At 37.3% G+C, this 25,428-nt stretch overlaps 3 protein-coding genes across 3 annotated transcripts; all 3 read left to right on the top strand.

The window, feature by feature from the left end:
• On the top strand, positions 1–4,225 carry LOC102690225 (extracellular calcium-sensing receptor-like). Its single transcript, XM_015360711.2, has 6 exons — positions 1–59; positions 508–799; positions 1,026–1,841; positions 1,937–2,164; positions 2,722–2,845; positions 3,327–4,225. The coding sequence occupies exons 1-6, from the start codon at positions 16–18 to the stop codon at positions 4,223–4,225; spliced, it is 2,403 nt and encodes an 800-aa protein (XP_015216197.2). The 5' UTR covers positions 1–15.
• Positions 4,226–6,508: 2,283 nt separating this feature from the next.
• On the top strand, positions 6,509–11,079 carry LOC138242182 (extracellular calcium-sensing receptor-like). Its single transcript, XM_069197524.1, has 5 exons — positions 6,509–6,769; positions 7,097–7,912; positions 7,993–8,220; positions 8,449–8,572; positions 9,709–11,079. The coding sequence occupies exons 1-5, from the start codon at positions 6,509–6,511 to the stop codon at positions 10,620–10,622; spliced, it is 2,343 nt and encodes a 780-aa protein (XP_069053625.1). The 3' UTR covers positions 10,623–11,079.
• A 3,543-nt stretch (positions 11,080–14,622) lies between these two features.
• On the top strand, positions 14,623–20,118 carry LOC102689823 (extracellular calcium-sensing receptor-like). The gene is made up of 7 exons (XM_069197700.1): positions 14,623–14,861; positions 16,075–16,233; positions 16,430–16,724; positions 17,033–17,848; positions 17,929–18,156; positions 18,385–18,508; positions 19,211–20,118. Exons 1-7 carry the CDS (start codon positions 14,623–14,625, stop codon positions 20,116–20,118), a joined length of 2,769 nt encoding a protein of 922 aa, XP_069053801.1.
• The last annotated feature ends 5,310 nt before the right edge of the window (positions 20,119–25,428 follow it).

The following is a 25,428-nucleotide window of genomic DNA, read 5'->3' as shown; positions in this document are numbered from 1 at the left end:
AAGACTGACGACAAAATGCATCCTTTTACAGCCAAGCCAGAGCCTTCAGAATGCAAAAGGTCAGTGGGGAAAAATATTCCATTCATCCATCCATTTTCTAACTGCCTGATCCAATTCGGGGTCATTAGTATTATTATAGTAAAACTATAAAATACAATAGTAGTTATGCTTTTAAGTAGCATTTTAAGTAATTTTAATTTTAATTATTTTATTTTTAATGCATTTATAATAATAGAAATTCTGAATGTTTGTCTTTGGCTTACATTAATCTGAAATAAAATGTGGTGATTTAAACATTCAGAATCTGATTTATATACATATATACATGGGTATAGTTCGGGCTTGAGCCCTAGGCCAGCTGGGCTAGCCTCCAGCTTGCTGGAACTCTCCATAGGATGAAATAGCTATGAATAATAGATGTTTATAGCATTTTTATTTCAACCTATATGTAATTCTGAATTAAATTTCCTTAAGCATAAAACTTTCATACAATTTATTTTTTCCTAGTCTAAATTTCAGAGAATTTCGATTTGCTCAGACAATGATCTTCGCTATTGAAGAAATAAACAACAGGACAGATCTTCTTCCTGGAGTTTCTTTGGGGTATAAAATTTATGACACGTGTGGCTCAATACCTTTGTCCATAAGAGCAGCCATGGCTTTAATGAATGGAAATGAAGAAACTCTCTCTGACACCTCCTGCTCCAGACCAGCTGCAGTTCAAGCTATAATTGGAGAATCTGGATCATCACCATCCATAGCAGTGTCCTCAGCTGTTGGACCTTTTCAGATTCCTTTGGTAAGATGTGCATGTTTTTTAAAACACATATTACATTTAATTTTTTTATCTGGATCATACAATTCTTGGAGTGAGTACTCCTTTACTGGTTGGGTCAATAGCTAGCCCCACATCAGATTGTTTAATTGTTTAATATATCTTTAGGTTATTTGTTTTATGTATGCTTCAAAACTACTTGGAAACCATTGTTTCATTGTATAAAATCATTTTTTCCTTTGCTTTTCAGATAAGTCACTTTGCTACTTGTTCTTGCTTAAGTGATAAAAATGAGTTCCCTACATTCTTCAGAACCATCCCCAGTGACTATTATCAGAGCAGAGCCCTGGCAAAACTTGTGAAGCATTTTGGATGGACCTGGGTTGGGGCCATTAGAAGTGACAGTGATTATGGCAACAATGGGATGGCTACATTTGTACAATCTGCCCAGCAAGAGGGGATCTGTATAGAATATTCAGTAGCCATTTACAGAACGGATCCAAGAGAGAAAATTCTCAAAGCCATTGATGTTATTATGAAGAACACAGCAAAGGTTATTGTGGCCTTTCTTGCTCAAGGAGAGATGGCTGTTTTATTAAAAGAATTATCACTTCAGAATGTGACTGGTTTCCAATGGGTTGGCAGTGAATCATGGATAACTGCCCGAAACCTGGCCACACTAGAAGGTTACAAGATTTTGGGAGGTTCTATTGGATTTGGCATCAGAAAGACCAAAATCGATGGGTTAAAAGATTTTCTGTTGAATGTCCGTCCATCTCAGATTCCTGAAAATACTCTTGTAAATGAGTTTTGGGAAACTGCTTTTAGATGTTCCTTTTCACAAAAAGAGAATACAACAAACAGAAAGTCATGTACAGGATCTGAAAGCTTGGGAGAAATAAACAACCAGTATACAGATGTGTCTGAACTGAGAATATCCAATAATGTGTATAAAGCAGTGTATGCTATAGCTCATTCACTGCACAATCTGCTTGAGTACAATAAAATACACAGTGTTTCTACCAACTTTAGTATGGCACAAGAAATTGCAGTTGCGCCATGGCAGGTAATGGAGTTTTACAATATATTAAATTGCCCAGGAGCAGCCAGCTTTATTTCTAAAAAATATCCCAATAAATTGCCTTTACTTTGTTTGCACAGGTTCTAGAGCAACTTAAAAATGTGAACTTCACCTTAAAAACTGGTGAGCAAGTCTTCTTTGACGATAATGGAGATCCAATTGCAAGATATGAATTAGTGAACTGGCAGCTTGTTAATGAGAGCAATACACTGTTTATGACTGTTGGATACTATGATGCTTCTCTGCCAGCAGCTCAACAGTTTGTCATGAATCACGTCAACATTGTGTGGGCAGGTGGTGAACATAGGGTAAGAGATGCACAGCCAGAAAAAAATGTAAAAAGCATTACATTTTACATTTATGATTTACTATGTTATTACTGAGAGTAATGAGGACAAGAAGTACAGTACTTGCAGATAATTTTTAAATATATAATAAAATATTTTTTGTGGATAGCTGAATATTCATTTTAATTTAAGGTTGGAAGTTTAAACTACATGGTTTTGTAGCAGGATATATTGTATATTAAATTATTGTTTTCATTTTGTAAGTATTATATGGGATATTTTCCATGTAACCAATCACAAATAATTAATATTTTGAGGTTTGCAACATAATATCTTTACACAAAAAAATCCAATTGTATTTTGAAATGTACAAATGTCTTCTTAGAATCTCTCTTATTCTATGTAAGACAAAATCTGGTTTTCATTATTTTACTTCTTGAGTTTCATGTAAATTCTCTTGTGTACTTGATCTTTATGAGCATAAATGCAGGAGCAATATGCTACAATTCAATAGTCAGCAGTACGTATCATACTAATTTCTGCAGATATGCACTGTGTTGTTTCTTGTTTCTATGCAGAAGCCTGAGTCAGTGTGCAGTGAGAGCTGTCTCCCAGGCACTCGAAAGGCAGTTCAGAGAGGAAGGCCTGTGTGTTGCTATGACTGTATTCAGTGTGCTGAAGGAGAGATCAGCAATACTACAGGTAAACAGCATTGTTTGAAATGCAAACATAACAGTATTTTAACAGTATTTTTTACATAAGTAGTATTTTATGTTACTGTATACTGTATATACACTGATGTACACAGATTTCTCCATTTAATCATTTTTTTTCTCTTATCACTGGTGTCATGATGCATAAGAGAAGTTTTGTAACATCGTGCTTTTCTAAGTAGTTTAAGAAAAGAAGAGAAAAGTGAACAAAAACTAAGAATAATTTTTAAGGATTACTGTTTTAATACACTGAAAAAGGAACACAAATTAAATATCACAGGTACTTCTAAGCAAACAGAAATTTAGAATTATCAAGGGGCTGGTATTGCATGTAGAATAACAAACAACCATGGAATTTATAAATAGGAACATTATTATATTTTTATCCATATTTTTTCTGTTTCCCTGAATTAGATGAATAAAATGTTATTGTCCTTACATCCTTAAAATTGCCTTCAATTTTCTTGCAGACTCTATCATTTGTATTCAGTGTGATCTGGAATATTGGTCAAATGGAAAAAGAGACAAATGTATATTGAAGGCCGTTGAATTTTTATCTTTTGAAGAAATTATGGGAATACTACTTATAATTTTTTCATTGCTTGGCGTTTTGTTAACCTTCGGTGTAGCATTGGTTTTCTTTCAGCACAAGCATACTCCCATTGTCAAAGCCAATAACTCTGAACTGAGTTTCCTTCTGCTCTTTTCATTGACTCTGTGTTTCCTCTGTTCACTTACTTTCATTGGCCAGCCCTCTAACTGGTCCTGTATGTTGCGCCACACAGCATTTGGGATCACATTTGTCCTGTGCATCTCTTGTGTTCTGGGGAAAACAATAGTGGTGTTAATGGCCTTTAGGGCTACACTGCCAGGCAATAACATTATGAAATGGTTTGGGCCCAAACAGCAGCGATTAAGTGTTCTTGCTTTCACCCTTATACAAGTCTTGATTTGTGTTCTCTGGGTGACAATATCACCTCCTTTTCCTTATAAGAACATGAAATACTACAAAGAAAAAATCATTCTGGAGTGTGACCTGGGATCTGCAGGTGCATTCTGGGCTGTGTTAGGGTATATAGGATTCCTCTCTGCCATGTGCTTTGTGCTCGCTTTCCTGGCTCGGAAGCTGCCTGATAACTTCAATGAAGCCAAATTCATTACATTCAGCATGCTCATATTCTGTGCTGTCTGGATCACTTTTATTCCAGCTTATATCAGCTCTCCCGGGAAGTTCACAGTAGCTGTGGAAGTATTTGCAATATTAGCTTCTAGTTTTGGTTTACTCTTTTGTATTTTTTCTCCAAAATGTTATATTATTTTATTAAAGCCACAGTATAACACAAAGAAAAATATGATGGGGAAACCTTAATTAAAAAATATTTTAGGAATTATACATTATTGGGATATTTTAATATGTTAGATGTTCTATTCACAGAGTGTATTGCTGAATAATGTGAAGGATAATATATGCTAACATTCTGTTATTAAAATAAAAATATTAGAAATAACCTGAATGTTTTCCTTAAAAGTTACATACACTGTATACTGTTTTTTTCTTTCATAACACATACAAAGATGTATGTGACTTCTAGTAAAATCCAGGGTTATGTCCCCTTACTTCACTCCAGTCACCTGCTTTACTGCAATACACACTTAACAGTATCACATTTTGTCACATTTAAGAGGTTTTCAGAGAGGTGCTTTCGCACATTGTTAAGTCAATCACCCAACAGCCGTTTTCTCTGGAAACAGAAGCAGTGCTAATAATACTGCAGCAATTTCTAAAGGTAACCAGTGCTTTGTGAGCTAGGGCATCGGGTTCTCCAATCTGTATATGATAACAGTAACTATATTCTGCTTTCCACAGGCCATATACACAACTGCTCTCCATTCAAACTCTGGATAAAACTCTGTGGACTTTTTCTGAAATGTGCACTGTGGACTTGCATTGTATATTATTTATTCAGAATTAACTTGGATTTTATTATTCTGAAAATCAAACAAAACTACTATAACATTTAAAGTTATGTACAGTACATATATACTGTAATTTTAAAAAACCTTGCACAACCTTTACTTAACCACAACGAAGCTGTCATGGATGAAAGAAAAGAACATCTGTCATACTAATGCCACTGCGACTGTTACTATGACTGTAACTCATACTGATACTTACAACAACAATAAAAAAATAAAATCTGAGAAAATCTGAGAAAAGGCAACTGACATAATTTCTTCTTCTCAAATATACTGTACTTATCAAAACAGTAAAGTTAATTATTAGGTTATGTTTTTGTTCTAGACTTGTAGAATCAGAAAGGGGGTTAAAGTGATGTGAGTGTAAAATGTTACTGATAGCATCTTAAATGTGCATTTATGCATTTTAATAAGATATAAGAAATGTACTGAGTTAATCTAAATAATAAGATTAATTTATTAATTTTATTATATTTTTTAAAACTAGTTTCACCAGTTCTTTGACTGAAAATCTTCCATTAGGGAAATACAGTACAGGGAATTACTGAAGTTTTATTCCATGAAACAATTTCTATGACCTAAGCATTGTTCTTCAACAATGAGAACAAAAACAAACATGGGAGTAAACTACAGTGATGCAGAAAAACAACAGCAAAGTCTAATAAAATTAAACAAACTGTTTCTTTCAAGATATCATATACATTTTCAGACATCTTCAAAAAATCATTATCATAACTTTGTTTTGTTTAAAAAAGTTCTGTACTGTTGCAATACTGACACCTCTGTAATTAAACTTAAAGAATAGTACACCAAGCAATTCTGTGAGAATCTGTGGTGATGTTTAACATCAGCACTGTAATTCCTTATTACCCTGCTACTACTGTATAAATGCTTTGTTTGTAATAGCATCATCTTCTCCTTAAAGTAACAAGACATACTGTATATATTTAAAGAATTTAAGTAGAATCATTTTTACCTCAGTTGATAGTGCAGTAATTATAAAGCACGTTCCTGACTTACAGTGCAAATCCCATGATTATTATTCGATAGCTCTGTTTCCCTTAGTGGATTAAAATGCTGAATTTACTTCTGAGGATAAATGTGTTTCCTGAGGGTAAGAATCTTTCCATTCACCACCTGAGACTCACCGTGTACTACTGTATATATAAGCACATTGAATCACTGGACTGTGACTTCGAGGAGAAAGACCATTTTGAAATGTTGCTCTTGGTGGAAGTAACATTGACTGCTTTTCTCATCAGAGCAGAGAAGCCTATCTGCAACTCAGAAGGGGGAAAAGAGCCCCCCATCCTTTCACAAGAAGGAGATGTTATAATAGGAGGAGTCTTTTCATTTCATGACCACCTTGTAGTTGAAGAGCAATCATTTACAACTGTGCCTGGTGCTTTAAAATGCAGAGAGTAAGTAGAAGTTCTTTAATAATGTAAATTCTACTAAAAGCTATATTAATCATAAGTTAGAAGCTGAAAATTTTTCTCGAACTTTTCCCTGTCTTTTCAAATGGATAAAGTGCATCTTAAAATATACTGTATGTTTTTAATTTGTTATTATTAAATAGTGCATTTTTGCTAATACTTCATATTTCATTTTTTGATATTAAGGTTTGTGTTTTTTTCACAGTTTATTTATAAAGGAATATCACGTAGCTCTGGCTATGATCTTTGCCATTGAAGAAATAAATAACAGTTCAGAAATTCTTCCTGGTGTATTATTGGGTTATAAGATATATGATGCTTGTGGTTCCACATCTTTGGCTATAAGGGCAGCAATGGCTTTAATGAATGAGCCAGCAGAAGCACTTCAATCAGACCAGTCCTGCAACAAGACCTCCTCTGCTATTGCAATAATAGGGCAATCTGGATCATCACCCACCATTGGAGTTGCAACAAGTGTGGGACCCTTTCATATACCTGTGGTGAGTAGCATATTACTTATATTTCTTCTGTTTCTCTATGCCACTGTCAATTCAGAGAAAAAACCCTTAATTGTTCATTACTATCATACCTTTCTTATATCATTGCTTTTCTATCATTGATTATCATTCTGCATACATAGTTTGTATGACAGGTAGGTATCTTCCATCTGTCTTTCTCTTTTGAAAATGTATCAGTTTACTAGAATAATAATATTAGTCAAACAATCAAAATAAACACAGAATGTTTTTCACAGATTTTTTACAAGAAAAGCTGAAAAACAGAACTTCCATTATTTCTTATACTCTATTTTTTCTCTTTTATTACAGGTAAGTCACTTTGCGACATGTTCTTGTCTCAGTAACAGAAACAAGTATCCCACATTTTTCAGAACCATCCCCAGTGACTATCATCAGAGCAGAGCCCTGGCAAAGCTTATGAAGCACTTTGGATGGACCTGGATCGGTACCATTAGAAGTAACAATGATTATGGCAACAGTGGGATGGCTACATTTATACAAGCTGCCCAGCAGGAGGGCATCTGTATTGAATATTCAGAGGCCATTTATAGAACTGATAACAAAGAGAAGTTTCTTAACATTGTGGACGTCATTAAAAAATCTTCTTCAAAAGTCATCGTTGCTTTTGCGTCACCTATAGATATCGATTTTCTAGTGAAAGAATTGCTTCTTCAAAATATCACAGGTTTCCAGTGGGTGGGCAGTGAATCCTGGATTACAGACAGAAATACTGCATCAGAAAAGGGTTATAAAGTACTGGGTGGGGCCATTGGCTTTGCAGTTACTAATGCTGAGATACCAGGCCTGGAAGACTTTCTACTCAATGTCCACCCACTTGGTACACCTGGTATCACTGGGTTAGCAAAGCTTTGGAAACATGTTTTTGGCTGCACTTTCACCATCCACGACAATAACGAAACTGTTAAATTATGTACGGGGATGGAGAATTTAAAAGAAGCCAGCAGTGAGTACAGTGATGTATCAGATCTCAGGATACCAATTAATGCTTACAAAGCTGTCTATGCAGTGGCCCATTCATTACATGCTCTGTTAATGTGCCAAAGTGGTCAAGGACAGTCTGATAACACAACATGTGCAAGCAAAAAGAAAACAGAACCTTGGCAGGTAAGATAACCACTTACATATTACATTATCAAAAATAAAAAAACGTATATTGTTAATGTTTACAGCTTGCCTTTACCTAGGTACTACATTACTTGAGAACAGTTCAATTTACAACCAAAAGTGGAGAGGAGGTCTATTTTGATGGAAACGGAGATCCAGCAGCACGATATGCATTAGTAAACTGGCAGCTGAACAAGGAGGGAATCACAACATTTACGATTATTGGTCTTTATGATGCCTCGTTACCAGAAGGACAGCAGTTTATAATGAATGATGTCAACATAGTGTGGGCAGGAGATCAGAAGAAGGTAAGCTCTTCAAGCTCACATTCACACTAATCGAAATGTGTTCTATCTAAAAAGATTTTTTTTATTAAAAGAGCACCTAACTAAATAGCTCATGATGCTTTTCAGAAACCATTGTATTTCTATATGCTTCTGTGGCATTAGTGTGTGGATCGGAGTCTGGTTGCTGCTACTGCACGTCTTTTACTGCCTGTAAAGAAAGCTCTCAACCGGTCTCCAATGGGTTTCTAGGTGCCAAGATCAGTCTGCAGTGAGAGCTGCCTTCCAGGGACTCGTAAGGCCATTGAGAAAGGGAAGCCAGTCTGCTGCTTTGTCTGCATCCCCTGTGCAGAGGGAGAGTTCAGCAACACTACAGGTAAGTACAGTACCTGTCTAAGAAATATTGTGTTTAAGTCACTCTGAAGTAATTCAAGCTGAAGTAGTTTTGAAGAAGTTCTAAATTTGCCATGTTTGGACAAACTAGTTTTGCTTAGGTAACATTATTATGGAAAAACTAAAAGTCAAATGCCGTTTTTAAATGAATATTTATAAGCTGAAATACATAAACTGATCTCAAACTTGATTGTGAAAATAGAAAAGGTGTTAAACTGAGATTTCTAAAACATTTGTAAGAATTTCAGAAAAAAAATAGAATTGAGGTTAAGACAATTGCATTTATTAATTTCCTAAATACTTTTATTTTATGTTATTAGTGCTATTGAAAAAATAATAGCAGAAGAGCAGAGGCCTCAGCCTGTAATATGATGAAACAAATAACAGAGCTAAGAGAGTGCACATTTTGTCTTTGTGGATACAAAGCACTCTCCTGTGCTAAGCATTCTGTATTTTCAAGACAACCCAAACTGTTTCAACAGAGAACACTGTGTTAAAGCATATTGCTGTACAGTAGGTCTTTCACATCTGGACTCTGAAATTTTATATTGTTTCTATTTTACATTTACTGTTTTAGCACAACCTCAATAGTATTTCTAGCAGTGCATGAGAGGGTTTTAGGTACAGATAAAACGATAGCCCTCTCACATCAGGAAAGTAAAAATCAATCAATTTCCCAAAAGTTTAAGTAAAATATCATAAATCAACATAAATTAAAATCTCTTTTTCCTTTCTTGTAGGGAGAATGTGTAGGGAGGATTTCAGAAAAAAATGATTTTTCTGTTTAATTTCCTAATGACTTCTATTTCACGTTCTTACTAATAGCAGAAGAGCAGAGGTCTCAGCCAGGAATATGATCAAACAAATAGCAGAGCTAAAAGGGTACACACAATATTTAGTGCAGATGAAGACATTCTTGATTTGTTTTCATGGATAGAATGAACAACTGTCCAATGCTACGTCTTGGGTATTTCCAAGACAGCCCAGATTGTTTCAACAGAGAACACGGTGTTGGGCTAAGACTGGGACTCAGAAAGTGAAAATCAATCCATATCACAAAAGTTTATAGTAAAACATAACAAAAAAAAGCAATTAAAATCTCTGTTTCCTTTTTTTTAGATGCAGTTGATTGTGTAAAATGCCCTGAAGAATACAGCTCTAATGCTGAAAGAAACCAGTGCATCCTCAAGAAAGTTGAGTTCCTTTCATTTGATGAAATAATGGGGATAATTTTAGTTTTTGTTTCTGCGAGTGGAGCTTGTTTAACTATAATTACTGCTATTATATTCTATAATAATAGAGACACTCCTCTTGTAAAAGCTAATAACTCTGAACTGAGTTTTCTTCTGCTCTTTTCATTGACTCTGTGTTTCCTCTGTTCACTTACTTTCATTGGCCAGCCCTCTAACTGGTCCTGTATGTTGCGCCACACAGCATTTGGGATCACATTTGTCCTGTGCATCTCTTGTGTTCTGGGGAAAACAATAGTGGTGTTAATGGCCTTTAGGGCTACACTGCCAGGCAGTAACATTATGAAATGGTTTGGACCCACACAGCAGCGGTTAAGTGTTCTTGCTTTCACCCTTATACAAGTCTTGATTTGTGTTCTCTGGGTGACAATATCACCTCCTCTTCCTTATAAGAACATGAAATACTACAAAGAAAAAATCATTCTGGAGTGTGGGTTGGGATCTGCAGGTGCATTCTGGGCTGTGTTAGGGTATATAGGATTCCTCTCTGCCATGTGCTTTGTGCTCGCTTTCCTGGCTCGGAATCTGCCTGATAACTTCAATGAAGCCAAATTCATTACATTCAGCATGCTCATATTCTGTGCTGTTTGGATCACCTTTATCCCAGCTTATATCAGTTCCCCTGGAAAGTACACAGTAGCTGTGGAAATATTTGCTATTTTGTCTTCAAGCTATGGGTTGCTTTTATGTATTTTTACTCCCAAATGTTACATTATCTTGCTAAAATCTGAAAAGAATTCTAGAAAAAATTTGATGGGCAGAATGCCCTCAAAATCTCTGTGAGAAAAAAGGTTCTTGTTCTCATCACTTACATGTTAATTAAATGTTCATATAATCTAGAATTTTAAAAATTAGATACCACCTTAATAGAAATGTTTATTTTGTACATCAAACTTCTGTACTGTTTTTTGATGATGAGAGAAAGTATGCAATCATAATAAATACACAACAATGTAGTGTAAAAATTTCTGAGACACTTCTGCTAAATATCTAAGGGATTTTACAACAAAAATCCCTGCCTTCTTTTACTATACCAACCCAATCTGGAACCACCTCTTGTCTATTTTCACTTCTCAGCTCACAGCAGTGAAGCCTGTATTCTCACACAGGGGAGCAAGTGCAAGCTGAGTTGATAGCATTCGCTCCTGTAAGCAAATCAATGGCAGTCTGTGGACTCCTACATCACTAATCCTGAGCAATCATTAATTACAGAGGTCCAAGAAATGTGTTAATCTGCTAACTGGACAAACAACAATAAAACAAATATGAGTATTTTTAACTGAATACAATTAATTATTAAATTGCTCATTAAATTTTCAAACATTTGTATTATGATTTATTTATTTAAAAATATATATTAAATGTTATGCTTTTGAAGTGTAGTGTCATAACATTGTGCTTATGAAATAAAAATATCAGAGAGAATCTGGATGTTTTCCTTCAAAGTTACATATACTGTTTTTTTCTTTCATAACTTATAAAAAATATATGTGACTTCTAGTGAATTACAGGTCATGTCCCATTACTTCCCTGCAGTCACCTGTTTTACTGCAATACACACTTAAGAGTATCACATTTGGTCACATTTAAGAGGTTTTTAGAGAGGTGTTTTCATGAAGTGTTACGTCAATCACCAAACAAGCAGTTTCTCTGGAAACAGAAGCAGTCCTAAAAATACTACAGCAATTTCTAAAACAAACTAGTGTTTTGTGAACTAGGGCATCAGGTTCTCCAATCTGTATATGGTAACAGGAACTAAATTCTACTTTCCACAGGCCATATACAGAACTGTTCTCTATTCAAACTCTGGATAAAGCCCTGTGGACTTTTGCTGATCAACCTGTAAGATGGGGAAGTTGTCATTAATGTTCCTGGGAAGAGAAATGATGTCAGGGCGGCATGGCAACACCAATGGAATGCAGTTGTTACTCCAGGAGTTACTATTTGGGTTGATGAGCCAAGGGCTGTTTTTAGCTCGGGTGAGGGCCCTGTCAATTACATGCTTTGGGTATCTCCTGTCAATGAAAAAATAGTTCATTTTTAGAGCTTGGTTATGGAAGTCCATGTCTTCACTGCATAGTCATCAGACCTTGAGGAGACAGGAAGAAGACTGGCAGACCATTTCAGGGAAAAACTTCCCCATTTTACAGGATGAGCCCTCCACTGGCACCCTCTTTCCTGAGCACTCCATCATATCATCTCATATCAATGACCACCTACTCTGCGCAATTTTCTTGTTCACAGCTCACAGTGTAAGCAGCGTTTGTGATAGGTGACAGAAATGGAAGGGAGGGAGGCTCCAATGATCTTTTCAGCTGTTTCCACAATTCGTTGCAGGGTCTTGCAGTCTGAAACGTTGCAATTCCCAAGCCGAACAGTGATCCAGCTGGTCGAGGTGCTCTCAATGGTGCTTCTATATAAAGTGGCAAGAATGGGCGGGGGAAGGTTTGCCTTCCTCAGTTGCCACAGGAAATACAGACGCTGCTGTGCTTTCATGGCTAGGGAGGTGGTACTGAAGGACCAAATGAGGTCATCTGTAATGTGCACACCAAGAAACTTGGTGCTTCTAACTGTCTCCACAAAGGAGCTGTTGATGTGCAGTGGGGAGTGATCAGCGTGGGCCCTCTTGAAGTCAATGATTATCTATTTTGTTTTGTTTAATTCAAGAGATAGGTTGTTGTTTGTGCAGCAGTCCACTAGTTGCTCCACCTCCTCTCTGTATGGTGACTCATTGTTGTTGCTAATGAAGTCCACCACTGTCGTGTCATCGGCAAACTTGATGATGCAGTTTGAACTGTGCTGGGCAGTACAGTCATGAGTCATCAACCTGAACAGCAGCGGGCTGAGCACACAGACCTGGGGGGTTCCGGTGCTCATTGTAATGGTGCTGGAGATGTTATTACCGATCCAGACTGTCTGAGGTCTATCGGTCAGAAAGTCCAGAATCCAGTTACAGGGGGAGGTGTTAAGGTTCAGCAAGCTCAATTATCTGTCAGCTTCTGGGGAATGATTGTATTAAACGCTGAACTGAAGTCAATGAAAAGCATTCTTACATAAAAGTCTTTCTTATCCAGGTAGTACAGGGACAGGTGAAGGGAAAGAGATACAGCATCATCAGTAGACCAGTTGGGGTGGTATGCAAACTGAAGGGAGTCCAGAGGGGTAGGGAGTCTGGACTTTTTGTGGCTCATGACTAGTCTCTCGAAGCACTTCATGATAATTGGTGTGAGTGCCATGGGGCGATAGTCATTGAGGCAGGACACGGCTTACCTCTTCGGCAATGGTATAATAGTGGTGGATTTGAAGCATACAGGGATGACTGCCTGGCACAAGGAGATATTAAAAATATCTGTGAGGATGTCAGCTACAGTAACTGTTCTGCATATTCCGCGAGCACACGACCAGGTATAATATCAGGTCCAGCAGCCTTACGTGGATTAACTTTGGCTAGTGTCCTCCTTACATCAGCTGCGGACAGGCAAAGCACCTGATCATTGGGAGGAAGTGTGGTTTTCGCTCGCAGGCACAATGTTCATAGTTTTAAATTGTGCATAGAAGTTGTTCAGCACATCTGGGAGGGAGGCATCACCGTCACTGACACATGGGGTAGTCCTGTGACCAGTAATGGCCTGGATGCCCTCCCACATGTGCCGCATGTCTCTGGTGTCCAGGAAGTGACCATGGATTGTTTGTGCATAGGTGTGCTTTGCCTCCCACGGGGCAGTCCAGAGGGCTGCGTTGTCACCTGATCTGAATGCAGCATCACAGGCTTTTAGCAGTGTGTGGACCTCTGCAGTCAGCCATGGCTTCTGGTTAGCCCGTGTGATGCTGGATTTGGAGACAGTGACGTCATCTTTACGCTTACTGTAGGCGCGCACGGACACAGTGGCTGATCTGGGTCTGGAAAAAACAGTACAAAATGTTGTCCCAGTGTTAAATGTTGTCTTGGTTAAATTTTTTCAAATGTTTACGATCGCCTGACCCAGCTGGAAATTGAAAAACGATGCAAGGACTACCCGCTGAGTATTCTGATGGAGAAGCTGAAGGAGAAGCTAAGTAGCCTCGGCTTACTGAGAGCATCAGGTCCTGGTACAGCGGCACAACCTGGTGCAGGTGTCCGAAGGAGGAGGCACCGAAAGCGGTGTGAAAGAAAACAGAAATGAGGCAAGAGAGCTGGAATCTGTTGCAGGCTAAAAGCCAACCCTAACAGACCAGACCAGCTCCCCTTCCAATTTTTCTATCCAACGTCCGTTCTCTGGAGAACAAGCTGGACTACCCAAGATTGCAACAGGCTGCTCAGCGAGAGATGAAGGAGTGCTGCGTCTTTTTTACTGAAACATATACTAACTAGGACAATATTTTGGACACAGCCATTCAGCTAGATGGACTGACTTTCTTCCACGCAGACAGGAAAGATTCAGAAACCAGTAACTATCGCGGAGGTGGTTTGTGTGTTTATATAAACAGAAAATGGTGTGGAAATGCTGCAGTAGTCTCTAGTTACTGCTCACCACTAGTGAAATTTCTTACGCATGTTTCTGCTTCATTGTGCATCTCCCTATGCATAGTATTTTACCGAACCGAAATGGCTTGCACATCTTGCGTACCTGTCGGACATTTCTGATAGACTTAATACTGTTAATTTGTCATTTCAGGGCACTGACAGTGATTGAGAAGATCGAGGGGTTCGTGACTGATGGAGAACGCAGCTTGAGGGGGGAGATGTGGACATGCTCCCACCTTGGAGGTATTTATAACGCAAAATGAACTTAGCTTGGAGGCTATGAAAGAGGAAATCAGTCATCGTCTACAGGCCCTTTCCGAACGTTTCAGGAAATATTTTCCTGAGCAACAGAGTTGGGACCAGCACGACTGGGTTCGTAACCCCTTCACTACCAACGCAGGGTGTCAGCTGTCGTCAGACCAACTGGTTACTCTTCTGGAAGTTTCAAGTGACCGCACACTGAAAGCAGTCTTCAGTTCAACCCCACTTGCGGAGTTCTGGTTGTTAGCTGAGGCAGAGTACCCCGAAGTGCCAAGACTCGCAATTGATGCACTTTTGCCTTTTGCCTCGACTTGTTTCTGCAAAACAACATTTTCTGTACTTACTTATATTAAAAACTAATGCCGCTCATGATTAATGACACTGGAGGATGATTTACGACTAGCAGTGTCTGGAATTGAACCATCATCACACCGAATAAGGTCAGTTGTAAGCTATAGTATCCTCCCTTCAAGGTAAATGAATGAAAGGCGCTGAAATGCATGTACAGTAAGTATACACAAAAGTTATATGCATGAGTGGGTGTGATGAGGTTGTTCACATTGTTTTCTCAATGGGTTTTGGGTCAGGGGGCGAAAGTTCAAACTTAGACAAATGGGGAGGGGGGTGGACGCATGTCAAAAAAGGTTGAAAACTCCTGGACTAGACAACCATGAGATCACGACAAGAGTTTGAAGATACCGGCCTTCACAAATAGCGGAACACCAAGCAGTTCTGAGAATCTATGGTGCTGTTTAACATTGACATTGTCATTCCTCCTGCTTTATTGCTAATAACTAGTTGTTATGGAGTTTATAAGCATGATTTGCTCCTTTAATGTTATTTTACAAAATGAACTTTAAAGGCAAATTAGAAAAAATGGGAATTATAGCTTAAGGATTGACCTTTATTAGCAAATAAGAACAAACATCTTTCTCCACAACCATGGATGAGTGATAAATGCTTTTAAAAATGTCTACATAAAATATAACCATACAGTACTTCTCAGCATGAGAGTAGAGAATAAAACACTTCAATTCTTCAATACACCATTCTGCTTTCTTAAAAAGAAATTAGAAATTTGAAGGTTGCTTGATTAGTGTGAAAAATCCAACACATCTACTGTAAGTTATTATTTACACCTTGAATTTAACATATTAAATATTCTTAAGTGTAGTTATATATGGTACATTAAGTAACAACTTACATTACATACAGTACAGTGCACATCACATGATTATTGTTTGATCGCTCTGTTTCCCTTAGTGGATTCAAATGCTGAATTTACCTCTGATGAGAAAGTAAGAAAAGTTTACTGAGAGTGAGAATCTCTTTATTCACCACCTGAGACTTACACTGTACTACTGTACAGTATATAAAAGCACATGAATCACAGTTCTGTGACTCTAAGGAGAAAGAACACTCTGAAATGTTGCTCTTGGTGGGTGTAACATTGTCTGCTCTTTTCATCAGAGCAGAGAAGCCTGTCTGCAACTACGAAGGAGGAAAAGAGCCCCCCATCTTTTCACAAGAAGGAGATGTTATCATAGGAGGAGTCTTTTCATTTTACAACAACCTTGTAGTTGAAGAGCAATCCTTTACAACGGTACCTGGTGCATTAAAATGCAGAGAGTAAGAAGATTTTTTTTACTAATGTAAATTCTGTCAAAATTTGTATTAATCAGCCGTTTCCCTGTTTTTTCAAATGGTTAAACTGCATCTTGAACTATAGTGTACTATTTAAAGTTGTATGATTTATTATGAAACATCACACTTTGTTAACACTACATACTTCAATTTTCAGACTAACATTTGTACTTTTCCACAGTTTAGATATCAAAGAATATCACGTAGCTCTGGCTATGATCTTTGCCATTGAAGAAATAAATAACAGTTCAAAAATTCTTCCTGGTGTATTATTGGGTTATAAGATATATGATGCTTGTGGTTCCACGTCTTTGGCTATAAGGGCAGCAATGGCTTTAATGAATGAACCAGCAGAAGCATTTCAATCAGACCAGTCCTGCAATAAGACCTCCTCCGCTATTGCAATAATAGGGCAATCTGAATCCTCACCCACCATTGGAGTTGCAACAAGTGTGGGACCCTTTCATATACCTGTGGTGAGTAACATAGTATTTATATTTCTAAATTTGTTCTAAGCCAACGCTGCAAAAATGTCAATCAATTTAAAAAAGAATCACTCTAAAGTCTATGAGGGCAGAGTTAATTTCTGTAATTGCTTTCTTATAATATACTTAGGTTTCATGACCAGTAGGTATTTCCCATCTTGAAAAAATGTACTAGAATAATATTAATCATATAATCAAAATCAACACAAAATATTTTTTACAGAATTCTTGACAGGGAAAGCTTAAAAAAACAGAACTTCCATTATTTCTTATACTCTATTTTTTCTCTTTTATTACAGGTAAGTCACTTTGCGACATGTTCTTGTCTCAGTAACAGAAACAAGTATCCCACATTTTTCAGAACCATCCCCAGTGACTATCATCAGAGCAGAGCCCTGGCAAAGCTTATGAAGCACTTTGGATGGACCTGGATTGGAGCCATTAGAAGTGACAACGATTACGGCAACAGTGGGATGGCTACATTTATACAAGCTGCCCAGCAGGAGGGCATCTGTATTGAATATTCAGAGGCCATTTATAGAACTGATAACAAAGAGAAGTTTCTTAACATTGTGGACGTCATTAAAAAATCTTCTTCAAAAGTTATTGTTGCTTTTGCATCAACTATAGATATCGATTTTCTAGTGAAAGAATTGCTTCTTCAAAATATCACAGGTTTCCAGTGGGTGGGCAGTGAATCCTGGATTACAGACAGAAATACTGCATCAGAAAAGGGTTATAAAGTACTGGGTGGGGCCATTGGCTTTGCAGTTACTAATGCTGAGATACCAGGCCTGGAAGACTTTCTACTCAATGTCCACCCACTTGGTACACCTGGTATCACTGGGTTAGCAAAGCTTTGGAAACATGTTTTTGGCTGCACTTTCACCATCCACGACAATAACGAAACTGTTAAACTATGTACGGGGATGGAGAATTTAAAAGAAGCCAGCAGTAAGTACAGTGATGTATCAGATCTCAGGATACCAATTAATGCTTACAAAGCTGTCTATGCAGTGGCCCATTCATTACATGCTCTGTTAATGTGCCAAAGTGGTCAAGGACAGTCTGATAACACAACATGTGCAAGCAAAAAGAAAACAGAACCTTGGCAGGTAAGATAACCACTTACATATTACATTATCAAAAATAAAAAAACGTATATTGTTAATGTTTACAGCTTGCCTTTACCTAGGTACTACATTACTTGAGAACAGTTCAATTTACAACCAAAAGTGGAGAGAAGGTCTATTTTGATGGAAACGGAGATCCAGCAGCACGATATGCATTAGTAAACTGGCAGCTGAACAAGGAGGGAATCATAACATTTACGATTATTGGTCTATATGATGCCTCGTTACCAGAAGGACAGCAGTTTATAATGAATGATGTCAACATAGTGTGGGCAGGAGATCAGAAGAAGGTAAGCTCTTCAAGCTCACATTCACACTTATCGAAATGTGTTCTATCTAAAAATATTTTTTTTATTAAAAGAGCACCTAACTAAATAGCTCATGATGCTTTTCAGAAACCATTGTATTTCAATATGCTTCTGTGGCATTAGTGTGTGGATCGGAGTCTGGTTGCTGCTACTGCACATCTTTTACTGCCTGTAAAGAAAGCTCTCAACCGGTCTCCAATGGGTTTCCAGGTGCCAAGATCAGTGTGCAGTGAGAGCTGCCTTCCAGGGACTCGTAAGGCCATTGAGAAAGGGAAGCCAGTCTGCTGCTTTGTCTGCATCCCCTGTGCAGAGGGAGAGTTCAGCAACACTACAGGTAAGTACAGTACCTGTCTAAGAAATGTTGTGTTTAAGTCGCTCTGAAGTAATTCAAGCTGAAGTTGTTTCTTAAAGAAATTATAAATCTGCCATGCAAGGACACATTAGTTTTGTTTAGGTAACATTATGATGGAAAATGAAAGTCAAATACTTTATTAAATCAACTGGTCTCTAACTAAAATAGTGAAAATAGAAAATGTGAGATTGTTTTAAACATTTATCAGGAGAAAGACAATTGCATTTATAATTTCCTAAAGACTTCTATTTCATGTTCTTAGTGCTACTGAAATAATAAGAGCAGAGACGTCAGGAATGTGATCAAACAAATAGCAGACCTAAAAGAGTGCACACTTTTTCTTTGTGGATAAAATGAACCACTCTCCTGTGCTAAGTGTTGGGTATTTTCAAGACAGCTTAAACTGTTTCAACAGAGAACATTGTGTTAAAGCATACTGCTGTACAGTGGGTTTTTCACATTTGGACTCTGACATTTTATATTTTTTCTATTATATATTTACTGTTTTAGCACAACCTCAATAGTATTTCTAGCAGTGCATGAGATGGTTTTAGGTACAGATAAAATGATAGCCCCCTCACATCAGGAAAGTAAAAATCAATCAATTTCCCAAAAGGTTAAAATAAAATATAACAAAAAACAGCAATTAAAATCTCAACCTTTTTTTCCTTTTTTTAGATTCAGTTGATTGTGTAAAATGCCCTGAAGAATACAGCTCTAATGCTGAAAGAAACCAGTGCATCCTCAAGAAAGTTGAGTTCCTTTCATTTGATGAAATAATGGGGATAATTTTAGTTTTTGTTTCTGCGAGCGGAGCTTGTTTAACTATAATTACTGCTATTATATTCTATAATAATAGAGACACTCCACTTGTAAAAGCTAATAACTCTGAACTGAGTTTCCTTCTTCTCTTTTCATTGACACTGTGTTTCCTCTGTTCATTTGCTTTCATTGGCCAGCCTTCTGACTGGTCCTGTATGTTGCGCCACACAGCATTTGGGATCACATTTGTCCTGTGCATTTCTTGTGTTCTGGGGAAAACAATAGTGGTGTTAATGGCCTTTAGGGCTACACTGCCAGGCAATAACATTATGAAATGGTTTGGGCCCAAACAGCAGCGATTAAGTGTTCTGGGTTTCACACTCATACAGGTCTTGATTTGTGTTCTCTGGGTGACAATATCACCTCCTTTTCCTTATAAGAACATGAAATACTACAAAGAAAAAATAATTCTGGAGTGTGACCTGGGATCTGCAGGTGCATTCTGGGCTGTGTTAGGGTATATAGGATTCCTCTCTGCCATGTGCTTTGTGCTCGCTTTCCTGGCTCGAAATCTGCCTGATAACTTCAATGAAGCCAAATTCATAACATTCAGCATGCTCATATTCTGTGCTGTCTGGATCACCTTTATCCCAGCTTATATCAGCTCCCCTGGAAAGTATACAGTAGCTGTGGAAATATTTGCTATTTTATCTTCAAGCTATGGGTTGCTTTTGTGTATTTTTACTCCCAAATGTTACATTATCTTACTAAAACCAGAAAAAAATTCTAGAAAAAATTTGATGGGCAGAATGCCCTCAAAATCTCGTTGAGAAAAACGATTCTTGTTCTCATCACTTACTGTACATTTTAAAATTTCTATTTAAATGACATAATTTTAAAGTTAGACCACTTTAATACAGATGTTTATTATTCACATCAGAATTCTACACACTTGATATGATTATCAGACAAAGTATGAAAGCATAATAAATTCACTACCATATAATAATTGTCCAGACATTTGCACGATATAATGCAGAACATTTGAATTAAGAAACGTTTTGCATTTGAAAGAAAAACAATAAACTACCTTTAATTTTCTTGAGCCTACGGTGAATACAATATGCAATGCATGTTTTTTTTTTCTACTAATGATCAAATAGTTGCTATTTATGTTTTTGGGAAAAAAAAGCTTTTACTTGTTTTTTAATTTAGAATTGCTGCTTGTTGTTTTACTATACCCACCCAATTCGGAATCACAGCAAAGCCTGTGTCCGTAACACAGGAGAGAACGAGCAAGTGCAGGCAGATGCAGACCCACCCCCTTGTACTCCAGATCCACCTGCTTGTACTCCAACACATCACGGCCACACAGCCCCACGCTGGAGGACAGGAGGTTCACTCACCAACAGCGCTGCCAACCTGGGAGGCCGTGTTACTGAACACACTCTACCCTCGGCAGTGTACAACTGGCTTAACACAGGTTGGGGAAACTCTATCCAGCAGCCATATCACTCTGCAACTCACAACTGGCAACCCACTGAAGCTAAGCAGGTGTGAGCCTGGTCAGTACCTGGATGGGAGACCTCCTGGGAAAAACTAAGGTTGCTAGGGGACACTATACTGTAAACAGGTGCTGTCCTTTGGATGACATGTAAAACAGAGGTCCTGACTTTCTGTGGTCATTGAAAATCCCAGGGCAATTGTTTTAAAAAAGAGTAGGGTTGTAACCCCAGCGTCCTGGCCAAAATTTCCTATTGGCCCTTACCAATCATGGCCTCCTAATAATCCCCATCTATGAATTGGTTTCATTACTCTGCTCTCCTCCCCACTGATAGCTGGTGTGTGGTGAGCGTTCTGGCGCACTATGGCTGCTGTCACATCATCCAGGTTGATGCTGCACATTGGTGGTGGTGGAGGGGAGTCCCCATTACCTGTAAAGCGCTTTGAGTGGAGTGTCCAGAAAAGCACTATATATTGTAAGTGTAAGCAATTATTAATTATTACCCTCAGCAGTAGAACACAGGTTAGGAAATCTCTGTTTCAGTTAGCCATTGACATGAAGCAGCCTCCAATCACAGAACTGCGATGCAAAGATTCTGCAATCACAGAACTCACTTCATGATGGGACAACCAGCCTTATCAGATGAGCCATTAGGAAGGCCCAAATGTTTCTTCTTTGAAAGTGAGCAAGGTGGGACTGTGCAGTGGCTGTGATGCCAGTCCACTGCAGGGTGCACACACAGTGCAATTTAGTGGCAGTTAGTAAGTCCCAGGAAAACTAAAATGAACTGGTGCCTCCAGAGACAACCCACACAGACACAGAGAGAATATCCAAGCTGCACAGAGGGCATCCCAGAAAGTCTGGGATCTCAAAACTGAGAGCTAAGAGCTGTTGGGCACATGGTCTCACCCACTTACATAGTCGTGCTTGCAAAATACATTCAATAGCTTGTGTTTTTAGTTTATTTGATTATATCATTCTGTTTGATTGTTTTTTGTATTGTGCCAAGATGAGAACTTTTCCATATACAGTACAGTGAATTATCAGAATAAGGTCTTCTGTATTCTTTCTGCATTTGTGTAGTTAAAATGTGAATGACACAGATATTACAAGAAAAGGCACAGTGTGTAGTACTAAATACCAAATAATAATCTAGCAAATGATCAGCTTTGATTATACCAAGATCTTGAATTGTCCTTGTGAGTTTTGTAAAAGCTCATCTCAACCTACAGGAAACATGTTGCATCATATTTTTGTTGGCATTTGATTGAAAAAAAAATTTCTAATTACTGAGCCTTTGTTTAACAATTTATAGCGTTTTTTAAAGCTTGTTGTACTAATGCTTAGAAAAAAACAGTGCATAAATATTTCAGGATCTGCTTTTTTATTATCACTTTTTATAAAACTTGTACTGTATTACTGCAGCCTTAAGACTGTACTATTACTTTATAAACTGAATGTTAATAAAGTGGTGTGTAGCCAGTGCTGCTTACTCAAATCTGCAGGATCCTTGAAATAAAATTTGGACTGGAGCACTTGTCTGTATGGAGTTTGTGTGCATCTTCCCCAAGTAAATCAGTGTCCTCTGGGCTCCTAAAAGCATGTAGAAGAGAGCTGACTTGCTGCTTTAAATGCAAGAGTTCAAATAGCCAATAACCCATCTGCCCATCTGTGATTATACAGGCAAAGGCATTGCTACAGGACAACAGGGGTCTCTGAGAAAATGTTTTTTCTCAGTTAATATAACGGAATTGATTTGTTTACTGAACAGTTATCTTTACGCCTCTCCCAATCTATTTTTTTTTTTGCACATGCTTATATACTTCAGCCCTGTTCCAGGATATTTAAGATCTTTATTGTCTTTATATTTATATATAAATACCTTTATATTTCTTATACTTCATAGGAAGAACATTTTTAATGGCCCAGCAAAAATGTAATCAGTACAGATTCCTTGCTTCATATGTCTTGTAAAAAATTAATATATTAATGTGTAGCCAGTCCCTGCGTTATACTGATGAGCATAGCTATGCAAATTAGATGAGCAATATTGATTTATCTCTCTAACTGTAAGGTTTGGCATATACAATTATGCATATACAATCTTATAAAATTGATAGCATTTGCTACTATACAACAAATTAATGGCAGTCTGTACAATGTTCAATGTTTAATTGCAGAAGTCCCAAAAATTAATCTTCTAACTGGATAAATAACAATAAAACAAATACAGTATAAGCATTACTGTAAATATTTTTAACTTTAACTTAACTTAAAGTATCATTAAATTAATCATTAAACTTAAAACTATTTTATTATGATTTATTTTGTGTTATGTGTTAGAATGTGATCTAGAATGTGGACTTATGAAGTGTGACGTCATAACATTCTGCTTTTGAAATATAAATGTCATACAGAATCTGAATGCATTCCTACAGTTCCTGTGTGCAGTATTATCCAACTTAACACATTATTAGCAAAGAATGTACTACAAGCAGCCAAAAGTGTCTGAAAAAAAAGTTACAGATAAGAGCAAATTATGACTAGTCCTAAAGGTCCCTTGGAACCCAAAATCAAGCAATGAGCATAAACAATGTCTAATTAGTGTTTGACTGCTAACCCTAACCCTAGCTGGGCTTTCAACACTGCAATCCTTCAGTACATTATATCCCTAAAACTCTCCAGTCATCAGACTTAAAAAGGTTCCTCAAACCAATAAATCTGAGTCTAAAATGTTCAAAAACATGAAAAATCATTCTGGGGAATGTATCTTCGTTCATAACGTGTCTGCTTTTGGCACTTTTTCAGTCAGCTGAAAACTGCATTAAAAATGCTATTGAGATAAGTTTCAGGCAAGAGTAGGGTTTGGGTTACAAGAACCAATAAATGGTGTCTCCAGTTATACATCTAGTTGCACATTAAATGACAAAAGTAAGAACATTTCCCAAGTACTATAGGTTTTCTCACAACTTTTGATCTGAGTCAGTTTCTGGTTACAGTTACTTATCGATGTATCGTACAATATGAGCAGCCAAAAGTCTCCGAAAAAAAAGGTTCAGATAGGAGCAAATTATCACTCATCCTAAAGTTCCCCTGGGATCCCAAGAACAACAATGAGAGTTAAAAATGTCTAAGTTGTGTGGGAATGCTAACCCTAACCCTAGCCTGGCTTTCAACACTGCAATCCTGCAATCTGTCCATTAAACCCTTCAGTCATCAAATTTGAAAATGTTCCTAAACCAAAAAATATGTGTCTAAAACAATAATAACCATTGAAAATCACTCTTGGGAGTGTGTCTTCTTTCATGCTGTGTCTGCTTCAAGCACTTTTTCAATCAGCGGAAAACTGCTGTAAAAATGGTATTGAAATGAATGTTTATCTCAGGTCATAGTTGGGTGTGGGTTACAAGAACCATTAAATGTTGACTCCAGTTATACATTTAGGTGAACATGAAATTAAAAACAATTTGAGAATTTCCCAAGTAGAACAGGTTTTCTCACAACTTTTGATCTGACTCAGTTTTTGAATACAGTTACTGAATGCTGCATCATATAATATACTGTAAGCAGCCAAAAGTATCAGAAAAAAGAAGTTGCAGATAGGAGCAAATTATCACTTGACCTAAAGTTTCCTTGGGACCCCCAAAACAGCACTTAACTTAAAACATGTCTAAATGGTGCTGGAATAGTAACCCTAACCCTACCTGGGGTTTCAACAGAACAATCCCATAAACTGTCTCTGAAGCCCTTTAGTCACCAGATTAAAAATGTTCCTCAAGCCAAAGAATATGGATCAAGAAAAGTGAAATATGCTTTTGGAAATGTATCTTCTTCTGTAACATGACTTCTTTAGTCACATTTTCAATCAGCTGAAAAATACTATAAAAATGTTATTGAAATGAGCTTCCCCTTCAGGCCAGTATAGGGTTTGGGTTACAAGAACCATTTAATGTTGATTCCAGTTCTACATGTAACTGGGCTTTAAATGAGGAACATTTTCAAATCTAATGAGTGGAGTAAGACAAACACAAAAAGAAGAGTTTCCCCTGTAGAACAAGCTTTTACAACTTTTGATCTGACTCAGTTTTGGAATATTATTACTGAACGCTGCAACACACAAAAGACAGTATTAATTAGTATTAAGCGAATTGATTAATATGTAGCCATCCTCCTTGCTTTATGCTGATTAGCTCAGCTGTGTAAATGAGTAATCACTGTAATCAGTTCTGTGTACTAGTTTACATTCTCGTTAATTAAATTTCCTTGCAGTTAGTAAGTACCGAGTAGTAGAACTATCACTTTTTTTGTCTAATCTGAATAAAGCTAAAAATATGCTACTGCCAGATAATGAAATAAATTAACTCTAGTCACAATGGATCCAGTAAGGTGATTGCATCTAACATGATTATAGTTATATTGCTTTTTATCCTCAGGCTCAGTGAGTCCTTACTGTACCTTTGAGGATTAATGTGCTGATGAGAACACAAACTCGGTTTCAGAGAATTAAACACACGTGCCACCAGCCATAGTATATAAAAGAACAACCTTTACTATTTAGAACTGGATTTTATTGCAATGATACTGATAGACATATTTTTCCTAGCTCTTTTAACAAGTGCAGAAGACCTTCCATGCA

This window comes from Lepisosteus oculatus, chromosome 13 (genome assembly GCF_040954835.1).
Source record: "Lepisosteus oculatus isolate fLepOcu1 chromosome 13, fLepOcu1.hap2, whole genome shotgun sequence".
NCBI classification, from domain to species: Eukaryota; Metazoa; Chordata; class Actinopteri; order Semionotiformes; family Lepisosteidae; genus Lepisosteus; species Lepisosteus oculatus.
Note: the sequence above shows the minus strand (reverse complement) of the source record. Positions and strands in the feature narration are given on the sequence as shown.

Bases quoted from the DNA above. Each gene is read 5' to 3' on its own strand.
- LOC138242182 (XM_069197524.1), top strand. From the start codon at position 6,509: ATGATCTTTGCCATTGAAGAAATAAATAACAGTTCAGAAATTCTTCCT. The intron at 7,913-7,992 runs GTAAGATAACCA...GCCTTTACCTAG, and splicing joins AGAAAACAGAACCTTGGCAG to GTACTACATTACTTGAGAAC. The intron at 8,221-8,448 runs GTAAGCTCTTCA...ATGGGTTTCTAG, and splicing joins GGGCAGGAGATCAGAAGAAG to GTGCCAAGATCAGTCTGCAG.
- LOC102690225 (XM_015360711.2), top strand. From the start codon at position 16: ATGCATCCTTTTACAGCCAAGCCAGAGCCTTCAGAATGCAAAAG. The intron at 800-1,025 runs GTAAGATGTGCA...TTTGCTTTTCAG, and splicing joins GACCTTTTCAGATTCCTTTG to ATAAGTCACTTTGCTACTTG. The intron at 1,842-1,936 runs GTAATGGAGTTT...TTGTTTGCACAG, and splicing joins TTGCAGTTGCGCCATGGCAG to GTTCTAGAGCAACTTAAAAA.
- LOC102689823 (XM_069197700.1), top strand. From the start codon at position 14,623: ATGAAAGAGGAAATCAGTCATCGTCTACAGGCCCTTTCCGAACGTTTC. The intron at 17,849-17,928 runs GTAAGATAACCA...GCCTTTACCTAG, and splicing joins AGAAAACAGAACCTTGGCAG to GTACTACATTACTTGAGAAC. The intron at 18,157-18,384 runs GTAAGCTCTTCA...ATGGGTTTCCAG, and splicing joins GGGCAGGAGATCAGAAGAAG to GTGCCAAGATCAGTGTGCAG.